At 38.5% G+C, this 19289-nt stretch overlaps 1 protein-coding gene across 1 annotated transcript in view; it reads left to right on the forward strand.

Moving 5' to 3' along the window:
* LOC124795380 (rotatin) overlaps positions 1-19289 on the forward strand; it is a 395098-nt gene that overhangs the window by 164413 nt on the left and 211396 nt on the right. Inside the window, exons 9-15 of the mRNA XM_047259395.1 lie at positions 1977-2200; positions 2363-2600; positions 2746-2955; positions 3105-3320; positions 4153-4326; positions 7724-7859; positions 8725-8946. Of these exons, the coding sequence (XP_047115351.1) occupies positions 1977-2200; positions 2363-2600; positions 2746-2955; positions 3105-3320; positions 4153-4326; positions 7724-7859; positions 8725-8946 (1420 nt within the window). The remainder of the gene's footprint in view (positions 1-1976; positions 2201-2362; positions 2601-2745; positions 2956-3104; positions 3321-4152; positions 4327-7723; positions 7860-8724; positions 8947-19289) is intronic.

Here is a 19289-nt window from a genome sequence, read left to right on the forward strand (position 1 = left end):
ATAAAACTCACCCAGTGCAGTCCCCAACAGTCAATCTTTCCTTCTCATCCCATCTTATAAGTCTCCTCTGACCCAGGGTTCAGGGTTCTGTAACTCTCCCAATTTCTTAAACCTGACCAGTCCTTTTCCTTCATCCCTCGTCCTTCCCCCTTCAACCCTTTTGCCATAAGAAGGAGCCAGTGGTTCTGAAAGCTTGCACGTTTCCTTAACTTTTTATGTGTGTTTTCTCCTGCTGCCACTTGGGGAGTAGACTTTTTATCTGTCCAATTACGTTATAAATTTAATATCTTGTGTGTTACTGAAGCATTTCTACTAGGTCTTGTCTGATTGCCTACCTGATCTTCTGTTGCCTTTACCATCTCATCTCTCAAAGCTACCCATTTATCTTTTGTTATATTCCTTCCCCCATTTCATTCAATTGTTACCCAATGCTTCCCTTGAAACACTCAACAATTTCTGGCTGTTTAAACGTATCCAGGCCCTATCTTTTTAATTTCCTACCTTTTCATTAGTCTTCCGTTTTAATCTACTGTTCATAACCAATAAATTATGTCAGTGTCCACGTCTGCCCATAGAATTGTTTATTAAATTTATATGAAACCTTCTTGCTTCTCCAGGTTTTTTCCATGTATATAACCTTCTTTCATGATTCTTAAACCAAGTGCTAGCAGTGAATTTCTCCTAGGTACCTTCCCCTTTCATTCTTTTCCCACAGTGCACTGAATTCCAACCCCCCCCCCCCCTCCCCCCCCAATCACTATTAAATTTTCCTCTGCTTTAACTAAGTGAATAATTTCTTTTATTTCATCACACATTATTTCAATCTTTTCATCATCTTGGGAATTGGTCAGCTATGGTGGATATTGACTTTGAATCTATCTTTGCTAGGATAATGTATTCACTATGCTGTTCATTATAGCATATCCACGTTTCTATTTTTGTATTTATTATAGATCTAGTCATAAATTACCCAGGTTGGTCTTGTATTTGTAATCGTGCACCCACCTGACTAAAAGTTCTCTTTTTCTAGCCACCACATTTATCTAATTCACACTATATCTAACTTTAACCTGTCTATTTTCCTTTTTACATTCTCTGATCTAACAGCCTGACTAAGGTATCTAACATTCCACCTCTGGCTTATAGGACACCAGTTCCGTTTTTCCTGGAAACGATGTCTCCCTGAGTAGTCCCTGTCCGGTGATTCGAATGGGGACTATTTTACAGCTAGTATGTCATACTCAAGGGGAATACTGTCATCTTTATATCATACAGTGAAGCTGCATGTCCTTGCTTTCAGCAGTTCACTTCATCATCATACTAACACCATGTTGGCAAAAGTTACAAGGCTATCCATCACATCATCAGATTGTTGCCCTGCAACTACTGGAAAGGCTGTTGCCCCTCTTCAGAAACAGGTTTGTCTGGCCTCTTCAGAGATACCCCTCTGTTGTGTTGCACCTGCAGTATGGCTATCTGTATTGTTGAGGCACACAAGCCACCCCACCTTGGCTAGCTGAATAGATATAATTACACATGAATGAAATTTACTATATTATCTTTACCAGTATGGTTCTAATCATATACATTTTTCTGTTTATTACTTCAGATTGTGACATTTACATTTCTGTCATTGGTCTATTTCTTTTTAATGTATAAGTAACTCATGTCCACCTGCTTCTTTTTTCCAACCTCATGCCCCCACCATCCTCACACCCCTACCTCCTATTTACTTCATTACCCACCATGACTCAAACTACTGATATTACGTAATACAGAATATATTAGCATTACTAATTCAGGACGCCACATAAATGGAAACATCATCTTTCAGTTATCAGCAGTTTGATTGTAACAGCAATCTTTCTAATTAGTAAACAGCTGTGTGGGATGGATAGCGTATTGTGTTGCAATCACAACTGTCACGCTGTATGAATTTCACACTCTGGATTCTCAGTTTGCATTTTGTGTTACAGGTTATCAGTGATTCAGATCTCCAAGCAGAACTGAATTTACAACTGCAGTGTTCTGCAGTTTGCAAATCATTTGCAGCAGCAGTGACTGTTTTGAAGAAATCTTACACATTTAAGGAAGAACAAATTATTACAGTGTTCCGTGATGCTTTGAAAGGCCTTGAATTTCATAAAAACTTGTCCTATGTAGATCTATTCATGGACAAATGTGTCAGGAAGATGCACAGGTTAATATTTTTAATTTCTTCAAAATGGTTTATCCTGATTTACAGGATAAAGTAAAAAGTATGCCTTTACACTCCTAATATTCTTTGACTAGTTCTTAGTGATGTGTGTAAAAGCATTACTTTAGATTTTATCATTGTACAAATGTGTGTCTGCTCAAATAGGTGGTCTGTCACAGAAAAATACCACAACATCGTTGTCGATACAACACTTGGGCTATTAGCACATTATGATGTGGAAGTGCAGCAGGCAATTTACGCAGGCTTTCATCAACTGATATTGGACGTTGTTGGTGTTAATTACACCCCTAACACATCTAGTCCTTTGTTATTGAAGGTTGCATTCCATACTAAATTTCTTACAGAAATAATTTGCTTTGGATTAGCTCACACTGACAGCAAGGTAATTTTGAACACTTGTAAATTTTAATTAAAGTCTTTCATATTTGTAAATAAAATATTTTGGTGTAGAATTCTATAAACAACATATTTAAGTGAAATTAACAAAATTCCTCATTTAATCATGTTGGAAAGCAATTTCTCTTCAGGTGAAACAGAGTGCATCTGAGATGATAATCCATTTACTGAAGAGCAAGCTCATTGTGAGTGATGATTGTTGGCAAATGTTCCTCTCTGGTATGCTTCCAAATCTTTCATTACTTCAGTGCTTTATGGAGAAAGAATCTGCATTAGGACGCTGCATAGTGGGTATATTTGATCCAAGAAAGAGTGACAGTATCATGATGCCAGAAAATGAGGTTTGTTTAACTGTATATAAATAATTATTAAACCATTCATTGTGCAAATAAGTGTTTTTCAAGATAGTTATGTCTGTATGCTACAACTACTCTTGTTTTGTATCGCTGATTGTACGAAATCAAAATCTAAATTTCAGTCACTGTTACAGGTCTTGAAAGCAAATATCCGTGCACTTTTTTGTGTTGATGACTTTGTCAGAGAAGATGCAATTTCTTCTCTTACTTATATGCTATCAAAGGAGAATCAATCATTTGAGAAGCTTCCGAAATTGTCTTCAGTTAATCACAGTGTTATGAGAAACATATGCATCACTGAAAAGAAAGTGGATCTTTTCAAGACAAGAACTGTTGAAGGTGTCTACCAGGTAAAATAATATTATGGGATGATGAAAATGTATTTGAATGTTAAATTTAAATTAAAAAATTATTTTTTGAAGTACAGCAGAGATTCCTTAGAACACAGTAATCTAAATAAAAAATACAGCTTTACAAAACATGCGCTAGAGTTCATATCTGATTAAAATGTTTAAGTTGGGAGCTTCTCATAGTAAATGTGGGGTAGCCACCAGAAAGATATATAATGTTGGGTTTACCCACAAGGAAGCCTCATGGTATCATTAACACTCAAACTATACATAAATGATGCGGCAGCCACTGCCATTTGTATTTACAGAAAAATTCTAAGTTTGATTGTTCTCAAGGTCTGTATAAGTTTGTGGTGTCAGAAGAAACTTTTTGAGTCTTTAGAATGAGTGGTCAGTTCATGATAGGTCTACTTAATTGCTACACCAGCGCACTGTCACGAATATGGGACATACTTTTGTGAATAAGTTCCTTGTTCCTTAATCCAAACTAATATCTGTGATCACAAATAAATATATAACGTTGCTATGCCTCTCATGAAAAGCTTTCTAGAAACGTTCTGTGAACCTGTTCTTAATAATGTTTTTAACAGTAAATTGCTTGTCTAAGTTTACTTATAATTTGTGTCTAAGGCATATAATGAAGTAAACAGGAAACTGCTCTTTTCATGTCCATACCAGCACAGAATTTGAAGCTAGCTATATAACACAGTTGCTTGCTACAATTCAGTTGCACACAGAAAGACATTTTACATGTAGATACTAGTAAAAATTCCTTTAATGACTCAAGCCTTGCAGATTAATTGTAAGTGCATTTATTTAAATCTTGTTACAGGTGGGCAGTCTGTGCCAAGTAATGGAGCTTCTAACTAACACAAACATTGAAGCTCGTATTCGAAGGTCAGCCTTGACTCAGTTAAGTGTGATGCTTGAAGACTCGAATTTGCAGACAGTATTCCTTGATCAAGGAGGACTTCTTCCATTGTTAAATATTTTTTATAACTCATTAGTAAGTCTACTTACAATTGTCTTTTTCCTTAAGCCAAACTAATATCTGCAATATGGGAAGAAACAGTGTATGATATCGTGCCTGGAACCAAAGATGTAGTTTCATGACCAGTACATTTACATGTGTTTGTTTATACCTAATTTTTCCTCAGTTTGAGTGACAGTGTTGGTGTGGTAACCCAATTCACATACTACTTCTCATTGTCGTAGTATACAGAAACGCTTCAGTATCTAGTTGCTGTGACTTTTTTGTCATGCTCTTGTAAATTCTCTTTATTCTTGTAATTTTTAGTGTTTTCAATATACCTGATTATTTTGTTCCTTCCAGGTAGCTGCTTCCTTGTGACTTTGGATTCTGTGCTGCAGAAAAGTCTACCTTCTAAAAAATCTCAGGACACTCTTATTTAAATGAAAATGTAAAAAAATTTCTCCTTGCTATCCATAGGACACACTCCCCACCTCTTACCGAAAGCAGTACTTTTATTTTGGTTAAACAGACATTTCTGTTATGATAATCGCTTGAAAATTCTCTTTCCAAGATAACAGCCAACTTCCAATAGTGTATCATGTCAAATGGTGGCTTATAGGACAAAGACAACTCTCACCATCTCTACATCAAGGTCAGAGACAGAGGTGGATCACATTCTAAATCTTCACCCACTTGCAACAAAGTGTTTGTCCCTTACACTAGGAGGACAATCATTGTGTTGTGGATTTCAGTCCCCACACCTCAATCTCATTTCAAAGCTTTTCCTGATCTAGCTGTTAAACAAGCTCTGATAATATACATCCATGGCTTCAGAACATACTCTACTCAAAAAACATGACTAAGATGTTACCTAACACAGGCACAAATCAGTCGATATGGAATTCCTCACAACATCCACTTGTGTAACAAGTGTATTCAACTCTGGAGAAGTAGCTTGATGCTCTACAGAAATCAATACACACTGAATAAAGTGTCTCATGCATAGCTGAATGTAAAATGCAACTTCACCATACTACTGGTGTGCTTGAATTGTGTTAACATTTTTAAAAATGCAAATACATATCATCTATCACTAAATAATGGAAAACCCAAGATGGAATAACAACATTGTTCTGAAAAGGATAGATTACTACTAACCATATAAAAGAGACATTGAGTTGCACCTTTTTCCCCTCCTCCACTCCTCTCCTCTTCCACTGACCCCTCTGCATGTGGGATGATAATTGAGTTCTGCTGCCCTTGCCTCTGCTCCCAACTCAGACCAGGCCATTTAATTTGTATGGACGTTAAGCATATAGAGTATGATGCTCCAACAGTGAACTATTTAAAAACCAATTGGCATAAAATAATTGGAGCACCCACAAAGTATGAGAAAATTCATAAATTTGCTGATAAGCACATGGCTCTTTCCAGGAAACATGCTCTTTGACAAATGCAGATGAACAGAGATGCCGTTCATTATATTTTAAGTCAAATCTCACCCATAGAAGTAAACAGAAAGCTGTAAAAAAAATTAGATAAAGCAATATTTAACAATATTATGAAAAGAAAAGTTGCTACTCACCATATAGTGGAGATGCTGACTTGCAGATAGGCACAACAAAAATATAAGCTTAAGGCCTACAAGGCCTGTGTCAAAAATAGACCACACACACACACACACACACACACACACACACACACACACACACACACATGACTGCAGCCTCTGGCTGCTGAAGCAATATTTGTGCAATGTCAAAATCAGACTTGCTTGTTCCTTTACATACAGTGATATGAGCATTGCAGTTCTATGGGTAACCCCAAACCACGTACCTAAAACATACATTTTCCACCTAGACCACATTGCAGTAAACACAAAAAGAAAACAATACTGAGAATCTGGTGGAGCTATAAGTAATGACAATGTAAGTGTAACTATGTTCAAGGATGCAGCAAAGAACTTAATACCAGCCCTGAAAGACATTAAATTTTCTCCTAGTGAATGAAATACATCCAGCTTGATGGAAATGACCTATCCCTCAGAAGGAAAACCCACATCAACTAGTGATGACTAGAAATCATCATTTACGTGTTGTACTCTTGGAATATATAATTCATGATATATATTCTCCTTGTGTCTCTATTTCTTCTTATCAGTTCTGTCATCTTGTAAATACCATATCTGTAGTGATGATATCCAGCTACTTTCACTTGCAAGACATAGAAATGTTAATGCTGACCACCATCAAAATGAATTATGACCTGCCTTCAGATGGGTGGAAACGCCCTAGTTCAACTAAATGGAAATAAGTTCCAAGCAATTTAAGTATCTGACTAGAAGTTAATGAGGCCTGAATTTCTTGAACAGTTGTCCCGTATTCATTGTGATGTTATGCCAAAGCTTGCCAGTACCATATCAGAAGATACTGAGTAACTTTGGATGACCATCTCTACTGAGCACACTATCACCATGTGCATAAAGGTATCCACTTGGCTTTATGTCCTCCAGAAGTTTCTTAACTCATTCTTATTGGTCGTGAAAATAACTTAGTACCATCACTCATTTTGCTGGACCTTCATTGTTGTGACGTAATCTGATACAGTATGTGCAGTGAAAACTCTAGGTGATTTTAATTAACTGTACTTGGGTTACTTCAGTATTCACGTATTTGATCATGTCAGTGTTTCATATGCCCAGGTAGGATGTTTATGTCACTAAAGTTATGTGACTACAATACGCTATGACTATTTCAACTCCTTGGTGTGCAAGTGCCCTAGTATTTTGTATCACCTGTCATCTTATCGTAATAGTAACCCAAGGTTTCATTTACCTACTGTCCCAAGTTCCACCCATCCATAAAACAAATTTCTCAGCTTGCTTCTCCCTGGCCTTTGGAACAAGCTACCCTGTGCTTTATTCACGATCTAATGCCATTCTGCATTAAGAAAAATTTATCTTTCCATCTTCGTTATGTTTCCATAAAAAATTAAAATATATACTTATTTTTCTCTTACTTCTACATGCTGTGCCTCTTCCGTTTTTCATTTCTCAATCAATTTTTGTCTCCTGTCTTCCTTACTTGTGCTCTACCACATTCGTCTTATGTTCATTGTTGCCATGACTCAGAGTGTAAATCATCCCACCTGTTATAATTCTCGTAATTATATTTTTCACAAATTAATTATATTTCTGATGTAGCTTTTACTAGTTTCACTATTATTGTCATAACTATTTCTAAATATTGGTTTCTGTATTAGGGGTGAGAGCCCTTATAACATGTGCATGATAATGAATGTAGTGTAAAATACAGTGCCGGTATGAAGAATGCATGGTATTATATTGGAGAAGGTCTTATGACTCATCTTACCTGTATAAATAAATCAACAAATAAAATAAAGTAACTAAATTATCTGCATTTTCTTTCAGATAGAAAAGTACTACACATACTTTCCTGATTCAGTTGTTCCGATAATTAGTATTCTAAAAAATTTGTGCCTGAGACATACTCGCATCCGACAGGAACTTAGTCATCAGTCATCATTACACTATGCAATACTACGAGGTAAACTGTCAAGATTGTTTCTATTGTATGATACCGGGATAGATTTAACAGCAAAAATTTTATTTTCTGTGAGGGGCACTGGAGTTGGGGGAATTATTTAAGTAAGATTCTGTGCTCGCAATTTATTTTAATAAATTAGTTAATAATCTGCGTTTAAACTGTTGTATGTTTGGTTGTTCTTAAAAATTGAGAATGTTTATATCATAGTACCATCCAAATAAAATTTCCTAATGATCTAGGTTTGTCAAACTGAACAATTCATTTTCATTAAAAACACCAACTTTAATGTTCTAAACTGTAAATATAGTATGGGCTGATAAATAAAATATGTGCAAGAACTATATAGTATTTCTACTTTAAGCAACTTGTCAATTATAAAATTAATGAAATCTGTAGCCACTACATAAATAAATAATATTGCAAAGTTAAAAGCAAGTCACAGTAAAACATTATTAATTACAAGACTAGAGCTTAAATTTGCCATATTTGTTTTTAAATTTCCTTCTGAAGTCAGCTAGGTAATCTGTGGTGTTACTTTTTATAATTTTACTTTACTTGTGAATATGTTTTCACAATATTTGCTGTTTATCAGTGAGGGGTGTGGGAAAAGTTCTCACACTACTGAGGAAGGCTTTTGAATAACCATGTTTGTGCAGATAAAATTCCCTTATTTATATGTACTGATTAAGATACTGTTAGTGCAGGTTCAGTGTGTGTATGTTTTTCATTACTTCTTGAATAATCTACACTTCATAGTAATTAAGACTTCTTCTTTTTTTTAAAAAAAAAATGATGGAAAATAAAGATCCGTAATAATGGACTGAATGGCCAGCAAACTAATTGTATTTGCTTGCTTCCTTTACAGGCTTGTTTCTTTTTGGCAGTGATGACACATTCCGTATTGATGCTGCAATCCTGCTTTCTTTATTGATGTACAGTGATCATATATTGTCTACTTGGCCTTGTGACTCTCCTCGCTCTGATTCAAGTTTCTCTGTTCCTGAAATTGTGGCCATACATATGAGATTACCTTTTATATGCAAAACTCATTGGAAAGAAAGCCATAACAGACAACTAAGTTTGAAAGGTAAAAGAACTTCCAATTCATGATTACATGGAAAATTAGGTGCAATATTATAGGTGTATACAGGAAACTGCAAATTTTGTGTTATTTGACATTTATAGTGGATTGGGATTTAACGACACTAAATATTGAGCGGCAGTGACAGAGGGAAGCAAAGGTCATTATTTTGTCAGGCATGGCAGGTGGAACGGGTTCTGTACTTGGCTCAGTTGGTAATGTGTGAGAGAAATGTTGGTGGTTCCACCAACAGTCATTTACTCAGACATAAGACTCTTTAAACAAACAGGGTAATACAATGTGTTTTTAACCCACTCAATTCCTCACGATGGCGGAGTAGTAGCTTGCAGATTCCATTAACTGCTGATACGGCGATGGCTCGTATTGCAGCGGTGCGCCAGCAGCATATTCTTCCTTTCAGTGCCGTATCCGTGATTCAGTGTGATGGCGGTGCAGTCTTCTCCTTGTGAATTTGCTCGTTGCGTTATTAACAAATGGCTATGGCATGGTCCAGAGTGCTCCATCCCAGAATAAAACCAGTGACCCTCAGGTTCAGCATCTTCTGGTGGAGTTCATCAACCTCTAGGTTCACAGGTGACGCATTTGGTGAGGCCACAGTCCCTTTCTCATTACCAAACCTGGTTAAGTACCACACAAACTTCTTTCTGGTTACATTTGGGATGGCATCTTCTGCACTGACCTATTGCCGCGGTACCGACATCTTTTGTCAAGCAGCGTAGCTGTTAAGTCATCATAGCGAAGTATGATGTCCGCTGACTAACCATCGATCCATCTGTCCAGGCGACATTTCTTCATGTCTTCTTTCTCCCCTCAAAGGACCACCTCCTGCCATTTGTCGGAGATATTTATTTGATATTTTTACCAGTGTTGCAAAATTTCTAGGGCAGTGACTGACTCTTCGGTCATTGATCTATGCTTCTCACATTGGGCACAAACGTGACCAATGTCAACACACGTGCCGGCTTTCCATTGTTTTACCTCTATGCTGGCGTGGTCAGGCATTGCCCTTTCGTCCTCTGTCGCATCGCCAGATACATCACGCACCTGAGTTCTGTATGCTGACAGTTCCAGAACATTTACCGTGATGTGCAAACTGCACTTGTAGTTGTTCTTTTTGGAAACATTGCCTGTCTACTCGGTCATTGATCTGTTGAAGTGCTGACTGCTGCTGCCAAAACCGCACTGGTCATTGGCCTTCACACATTGGGCAGAAATGTGACAAATGTTGACAAACCACTGGCTTTCCAAATATTGTGGCTTATCTTGTCAAAGTCTCTAAAATGTTAACTTATAATAAGTCTTTATGTATGTGAACAACCATAAATAACACATAATTACTATACATAAATATTATACACCCTACATTCCTCCCCAAATCCGAAAAATTCATCCTCGAATTTTCTCCCATGTTCATCTGAAAATGACTGGCAAACAAGAAACAAAAACGTAGTGGCAACCTTAGTCTGTCAGGAAAATTATATAATACATTCATTCCATAATAGATTGAAGTACAACAGCATTAAGAAAACTTCTGAAAGTGATGTTAGAAATATGGTAGAATGACAGTCAGTAACAATACAATGAAGTAGCATCACACATGTAGGCTCTGGATTTCTGTAGCCATTCAACTGGAATTTGATGTAGTGATGTTGTTGTTTGTCTTGTGTTTTTGGTCTGATGCATAGGAAAGCAGTACAAAGTATGATTATAAACAAGAAGGTTCCAGAAATACCTGTGCCCAATATCATAATTCGTGTTTCATGTTCCTCTATCAACTGTACGGTATGTTGCATCATAGTGTTGGCATCAATCTTGGCTTGTTGTACAGTGATAAGAACATCTAATGACTGCAGGATAGAGAAATTCAATACATTCTACTGTAGGACTCATACTTCTTTAAGCACATGGTATCCAATCATATGTCAGTACTTCCTATTATCTAAAGCCCAGAATTCCCTTTTGTGTATTTTGCTAATTCCCTTTTCTGTATCTGATTTCCTGTTAGTACATTATCGTTGTAATCTGTACATTTGCATTAGAGTGTAGATTTTTATTTATTTATTGATTGATTTATTTAACCTGGCAAGATTAGGGCCATCAGGCCCTCTCTTACATCTAACCAGACATTCTACTTATTTTACATTCATACGTTTTAGTAGGCATGTTAAACTACATCTAGTACAAAAAGTGAAATAAACAATTAGAAAGGTACACCTGGAAAAATACATACATGTAGAGTTTATATTCGTAGATCATAAGTACTGTTATAATTAGACATTATTGAAGAGACAAATTTTAGATAGGAGTGCTGGCAGCAGGGAGTATGAGGGAGACTCATGGTGAAGGGAGGAGAAGAATAGACATGATGAAACATAATTAAGGAAATATAAAGGAAAAGAAGATTCCCTGGCTAATAGAGATAGATGAAGGGGAAGGCATCTCAGGAGCAAGATAGGAGACGCTAGCTTTGCTATTTGACAGATGAGAGGATTGGCCTGGTACATTAATTTTGTGGAGAACTTTATGAGGATGATAGTAGGAAATGCTTCAACTTCTTCTTAAAAGCAGCAGGAGATTGAATTTTGCGCAAGGTAAGGGGCAGTTTGTTCCAGAGGCAGACAGCGGCAACTGAGAAGGAGTTTGCAAAAGTTTTTGTTTTGTGAGTGGGCACAGTTAGGATACCAAATAAGAGTGACCTCGTGTTTCTATTATGATGGCATGACAGGTTTTTAATCTCTGAAGCAAGGTACTGGGGTGCTTGCGCGATGAGGAGTCTGTGAAGTAGACATAGTGTGTGGTAGTCACGCAATTTGTCTGGCCGCAGCCACTTTAGCTCGGAGTATGAAGCACTAACATGATCATATCGGCGAATGTTGCAGGTGTAACGCACACAGGCATTCATGGTTAGCTCTAGCCGTCTTTTGTTTTCACTACTCGTGCCTTGTTGAATCACATCACAATAGTGGAGGTTCGGTAGAACGAGTGCTTGCACGAGCTGGCGTTTCAAGTCCTGTGGAAATATGTTCCGAAACTTTTTGAGAGCATAGAGACAAGCAGATGTCTTTCGGCACACTGCGACTGTATTTTCCGCCCAGTTGAGATGCTCATCCAAAGTTACACCCAAGTTCTTCACTGTTTTCTGATATGGTATTGGAGTACCGTCGAGCAGAATAGGAGGTAGCAGTTCGCGGAAATCTGAACTTATTAATTTCTGATGGGCTATTAAGATTACTTGCGTCTTTTTTGCATTTAGTTTAAGCCCCAGGCTTTTCGCCCATGTCACTACCGAAGACAGATCATCATTCATCTGAGCGATTGCAGTGTTTACGTCTTCAGGTCTGACGCTTAGGTAGAGCTGGAGGTCGCCGGCATAGAAATGATATTTACAGGAGGACAGAACCGACGAAATATCGTTGACATATAAAGAAAACAAAAGTGGTCCTAAGACTGATCCTTGTGGCACTCCCGAGGAAACATGTTTCCAGGAAGATTTTTCATTTACGCAGACCATACATTGCTGTCTGTCTCTTAAGTAGCTTTCAAACCATCTCATTGCACTATCAGAGAAATTAAGCTCTTGCATTTTTCTGAGCAATATGTCAAAGTTAACAGTGTCAAAAGCTTTGCTGAAGTCCAGTAGCGTCAATATTGTTGCCTTTCGATTGTCGATGGCACATTTCAGGTCATCTGTTACTTTAATTAGAGCAGTGTTTGTGCTGTGATGTTTACGGAAACCGGATTGAAATTTGTCATATAGGCTGAATTCATGCAGGTGTTCAGTGATTTGGTCATGAACAATATATTCGAGTGCTTTGGAAACAGCAGGCAGTATGCTAATTGGTCGGTAATCACTAGGCAGTTGCGGGTTTTCGATCTTAGGGATGGGTCGAATTATGCTTCTTTTCCATGCAGTGGGGTATATTCCGTTCACGAGGGAAAAATTAAATATGTCAGTTAAGACAGGTACTAAGATATCGGCAACATTCTTAATCATGGTTATACCGATACTGTCGTTGCCTATTGCATCAGAAGAGATTCTCATTATTGCTTTTCTTGCCGTATTTGTTGTTACATGTTTTAGATGGAAGCTATCGTTGTTAGTTATCCTGTTTGGGGATTCTTGTGGACGGTAATTATCAGCCGTGCTGGTATTCAGAGGTGCAGAGAAGAATTCATTTAATTCGTTAGCTGACACATGAAAAGTAGTTTCCGATTTTGCCTTTCCGACCCTCAAGCTACGGAGATTCTTCCATAGAGTCGTGGACGTCAGATCGCTGCATACAAGGGAGCGAGCGTGCCTGATTTTAGCATTGCGAATGCATTGTTTCACTCTGTTCCGTAGCTTGTATTGTGGATGCGTAATTGACTGTGTGTGGATGAAGATTAAATGGTGCCAGTTGCGTGTTCTGCGTTATTGGATCAGCAGTCTTCCGGTTCCGGGGTCCAGCACGCTCCAGAACAGTATTTGCTACTGATGGTGACATTACATCTGTTACTCCCTTAAAAGATTTCAACCGGCTTGCATGAATAATAATTGCTTTTGTGGATAACTGTAACTTGGCATTAATAGGTGATGTGATTTCGACAACTTGGTAAGGACCCTGGTAATTTGTCATAAATTTTTCATATTTCCTTTAGAAACATAGGGAGCGAATAATTTTGAAATCCGGATACTTAACGTGTACATTGCCTAATTTCTCTTGCCTTTCTAATGCTGTGGTATTTGCTTTCTGTATCTTTTCCACACATCCTTAATGATTCAAGCAAATTCCCTAACTGCTTCTCCATTCTTTCCTTTCTTGAGCTTAATAACATCGAATGGCAACAGCATCTTCCTTCCATAAATAACTTCATAAGTTGACATGCCTGTTCCTTCATGTGTTTTGGCACTGTATATGCTTACACAGTATGGAATGATGGTATCCCAATTGTTGTGCAGAACATTGATAAATTAATTAAGCATTTTCCCAACACTGCAGTGGACCCTTTCTGCCCATCTGTTTGCCTGTGGTTGTAATGGGGTGGTGTGTAATTTACATCCCTTCAGTGAACGGCAAAGTTGTTTAAATGAGCTCGAAGTTATTACCTAGGTCAGTTATAAGTGTTTCTGGTATGCCAGATTTTAAAATCCAATTATTGACCATAGCCTGTGTTGATCAGGGACACTTATCATGGTTATAGATATCTTGAGTACTGATCTATAATTGTTAGTACATACCTATTCCTGGCTAGTGTTTTATTAAAGTGACCATCATGTCCGTTCCTGCTATTTGAAATGGGTGTGATGCTTCCAGGAGTCTTTGTAACTATATATGTTGATGGCAATAGTCTGCTTGCTGGGTGCATGGTATGCAATTGCGCACGTATTGTGCCAGATCGTGCTTTCTGGTCTCCCACCAGAATTGTTCACCAATGGATCTTTCAGTAGTTCTTTGACCACCTTGACCTGAAAGAATGTGATCATGGGCCTCTTGCATGACTTCCTGTTGGAGGTGTTTGGGTACCCCAACTCTCAATCCGAGTCTAGTTGTTCGACACAAGACCCCACACTGTAGGCAAAACTGCTTTTGTGTTGCAATCTGCATCTGGAGCCTGTGCCTTTTGTCATTCTTCTGCATCGCGACCTACTGCTTCTAATAACCCTACCTTTCTACTAAGACTTAGTAGTAGGAATGTTTCTTCCCCAGTTAATGAATGACTTCAAAGACCATTTTGAAAAGGCACAGAGGCCAACACGTCAAACAACTTGATGGGTCTTTTAGTCAAAGTAACAACTTGAGAGTGGCATGGTCGATGATTCTATTGAATTTATTCCCATACAGAGAGCACCTGAAATATTTTGTACCATAGACGACACTCAGTAACTCCTTTTCTGTTGTTGAGTAATTCTTTTCTGCTGTATTTAATTGTCTGGATGCGTAGGCTAATGGATGTTCTGCACCATTAATGTTTTTACCCAAAACTGCTTTGGTAGCATGTCTAGATGCATCACAGGACAGAATGAATTCTTTGGTGAAATCTGGATAGATTAATACAGGACTACATGTTAATATGTATTTCAGTGTTTCAAATGCTGTGTTGCATTCTGTTTTACAGTGAAATTTAGTAGCTTTTTTCAATAACTGCATGAGAGGTCATACTACTTCTGCATAGTCCTTTACAAATTTTCAATAATAATTTGAGAGGCCTAGAAACAGCTGTATTTCCTTGGTAGCTTATGGTGTTGGAAAATCTTTAAGTGCTGCTATTTGCTGTGGATCGGTTTTGATTCCGTGTTCGCTGATAACATGGCCTAAATATATTACTTCCTTTAATGCAAAGTGACACTTTTCCAAATTTAATATTAATTTAGCATCCCTGAGACGTTGGAAAACTTCTCATAAGTGAATCGCATGCTCTTTGATGTCTTTTGAAAATACGATTACATCATCGAGGTATATCATGCACTGTCAAAGTTTTAGTCCACATTATCCACCCTGTAGCAATCTTGGAGTATTTCATTCTTTAATCCAAAAGGCATTCTTAAGAACTGCCAATGACCTGAAGGGGTGGAGAAAGCAGTTTTATGTCTGTCCTCCGGTGCAGCTTCTATTTGATGGTACCCGCTCCTCAAGTCAATTGTGGAGAAATATTTACTGTTGCCGAGATGGTCAATGGTATCTACGATATTCGGTAATGGATACACAATTGAAATTGTTTTGCTATTTAAAAGCCTGTAATCACAACAGGATCTATGATGTTTTGCACTGTCAGCAGAGTTCTTTGGCACAATTATGACATTTGCGCCGCATGGCGAAGCCGAATACTCTATTACACCACATTTAACTGCTGATCCAAGAATTCAAGTAATGGCTATAACTGGTGAGGAACTCCGTATGGTCTCCTATAAAATGGGGCATTATCTCTTGAAACTTCCTGGCAGATTAAATTTGTGTGCCAGACTGAGACTTGAATTCAGGACCTTTGCCTTTTGCAGGCAAGTGCTCTATCAACTGAGCTACCCAACATGGCTCATGACCCGTTCTCACAGCTTCAATTTTGCCAGTACCTCGTCTCTTACCTTCCAAACTTCACAGAAGCTCTTCTGCTAACCTTGAAGCTATGGGGATGGCTGTGAGTCATGCTTGGGAAGCTCAGTTGGTAGAGCACTTGCCCACAAAAGGCAAAGGTCCCGAGTTCAAGTCTCGATCCAACACACAGTTTTAATCTGCCAGAAAGTTTCATATCAGCACCCACTCTGCTGCAGGGTGAAAATCTCATTCTGGTGTTATCTCTTGTTGGAATCCTGAGTTGTGTGGTGTTCATTGGTGGTAGCGGTCCATGTGAACTAAACATATCCTGAAACTTATCCAACACTGCTTTTATCATATCACTTTCATTTCCTTTAAGTGCAATATCTTCTGGTGCTATGTGGTTTTGCAAGCGGCTGGTTTGTTGTTGTTGTGTACGTCAGACCAATCAAAATCATTTCCTCTAAGGAACCTATGTTAGCTATTAACATTTCCATTTGTGTTCTGTCCCAAAATTATCTATATGCACTGTCTGCCCCGGTAGCTGAGTGGTCAGCGTAACAGACTGTCAATCCTAAGGGCCCGGGTTCGATTCCCGGCTGGGTCGGAAATTTTCTCCGCTCGGGAGTGGGTGTTGTGTTGTCCTAATCATCATCATGTCATCCCCATCGACGCGCAGGTTGCCGAAGTGGCATCAAATCGAAAGACCTGCACTAGGCGAACGGTCTACCCGACGGGAGGCCCTAGCCACACGACATTTCCATTTCCATCTATATGCACTGGTATCTTTTGTACTCCATCAATTGTTGTGGCACAAACTATACTCCGCACACCAAACAATGTGCTGTGTCTAATTCAGCGTTTTCCTCTTAATGGTTCAACTGTGCATAGTGTAAAGCAACATTAATGTCCACCCAAAGTAGCTTTCCTGTGCCAAATGGTAGTTTATCCCACGAATCTACATTCAAGAACATTGCTCGCAGTTTACTTGATTCCTCTTTCCGGGGAGATTTATTGCAGAAAAGCATCCTTGGCAGCTGTGTCATCTAATTGAAACACTGTCCCGCTATGCTCCACTGTTTGCTGCCCAAGGTTGATTATAGAATGATGTTTATTCAGGAAATCTAATGTTAGGATAGCATTGTATTCATCATTTACCCTTGATATGACTTCCACAACCTCCTGGAATCTTACGCCCTCAATGTGAGAGGTTAGTGATGTGTATCACCTCCGCCTATACCACTTAACTTATATCTTGGAGGGTCATATCTCCTGACCTCAGTGCACTGTTTATTTATGACTGACACTTGAGCCCCAGTGTCGACTAATAGTCTACATGTTTTACCATTAATAGTGCCTGGTAACCATCACACCGCCTTCGCATGCGCTCTAATACTATAGAATTTTAATGGGAATGGGAACAACTGTCGGCGTTCCTGTTTAATGGGCCCCCGTTTCCAAATTTCACTGTACTACTACACTCACAATATGTATGGCCCAACCTTTGACAAGTTGTATACTGTAGTTGGCAACTCTTTTTTGAGATGTGTCCCTACCGATCGCATCTGAAACAATTAACCCCTGTGGAAAATCCATTTTTTCTTTCCTCGTACAGCGTCACAGTGTCTATTTCCTCTAATTCTGTAGCAATGTTCACTCCATCAATTAAATTCTTCAGATTTCTGCCCTAACACAGCGCAATGTTTCGGGTGACAGTTCTGCACTTTTGCAGAATATACTTATTGGCTTCATCACTGGCTGACAATTGGTAAGTGCTGCTAATAACTTTTCGTATTCTATCCACAAAGCTTTCTATTGTTTATTGCGCCTTTGGGACATGGTGTTCAACTGCTCCCTATAAAAACGGCAACTGTTCTGATTTTTAAACCTTTTGAGCAAAACTTGTTTCAATTCATCAAAAGTTAATGCATTTCGTAATTCCTCATGATATAGTACATGTGCCTTAGCTTCCCCAATTAACTGTAATTTTGTCATCTGCAGCATCTGTTCCTCTGACCAGGAACCGAGTTTAGTGGCTGCCAACAAATCAGCAAAAAATGCTTCTGCATTCTTGCTTGTCTTACCAGAGAGGTGTGGCTGCTGATGAATCCCATATAGGAGGGGCTACACTAGATGTCGACCTATACTCAGATAATCAATTCAACAATTCATTACTGTCAGACTTCGATTTGGTTATCTAATTAAGTAGACTCTGAATAACCTCATGGTGGAAATTCCTTTTGTCTTACTGTCTGTCATTGTAATGCTTTCCTGCTTAACAAATGGTTATTCCCACAAATATACTTCCTATGGCCACAAGAACAAATATTCAGTTATGTAACAAATAACATTTGAAACCTGATTACAATTTCAATCAAAATAAAAAGAACATCTAATACTATCTGACAAGAAATTTTCTAGTGTGAAATTTCTTTGAAAGAATGAGAGCTTTACATTTTTTTGTTTTTTACAATGCGGAAGTTTTTCTTGAAAAGGAAAAATATCTTGAACCAATTTGCACTCACCAATGTACTGCTGTCTGCAGGTTGCCGTCTGCTGTCTGTGGGTTGTTCGTGGCCCGTCACTGGCGATGGCATCATGAATTTCTTATACCACAAATTCTCTACCATGTACACCTCAAAATAGAGCCAAGGTTATCTGACACCAAATATAGTACGTCGGGGTTTAGTGACACTAGATATTGTGTGTCAGTGACAGAGGGGAGAAAAGGTCGTTATTTTCTCAGGAATAGTGGTAGACAAAGCGACACTTTGTGGGTGGTGGAATGGGTTCTTTACTTGGTTCAGTGGGTGATGTGTGAGAGAAACGTTGGTGGATCCACTAACGGTCATTTGTTCACATAATTCCCATTAAACGAACTTAGTAATACAATGTGTTTTAACTTGCTTACTTCCTTGCAGCTGTGGAGCAACAAAGTTGTAGTGTGCACATTCCAGTGACCACTTTTACAATGACAGCTCATGTTGCAGCGAGGCGCCAGTGGCGTATTCTTCCATTGAGTACCGTACACGTGACTCATTGTGATGGTCGCATGGTCTTCTCCTTGTGAATATGCTCGTTGCATTGTTAACAAGCGGTTACGGTGTGGTGCGAGTGCTCTGTCCCAGAACCTTGAGGTTCAGCATCTTATGGTGTTCATCAACCTCTAGGTTCACACGTGACCCATTTGGTGAGGCCGCAGTCCGTTTGTCCTCACAAGCCACCTGGGTAGGCACCACAAAAAATTCTTTCAGGTAACATCTGTGATGGCATCTTCTGCCTTGACCTATTGGCACAGTACCGACATCATCTTCTGTC

This window comes from Schistocerca piceifrons, chromosome 1 (assembly GCF_021461385.2).
Source record: "Schistocerca piceifrons isolate TAMUIC-IGC-003096 chromosome 1, iqSchPice1.1, whole genome shotgun sequence".
Classification (NCBI taxonomy): Eukaryota; Metazoa; Arthropoda; class Insecta; order Orthoptera; family Acrididae; genus Schistocerca; species Schistocerca piceifrons.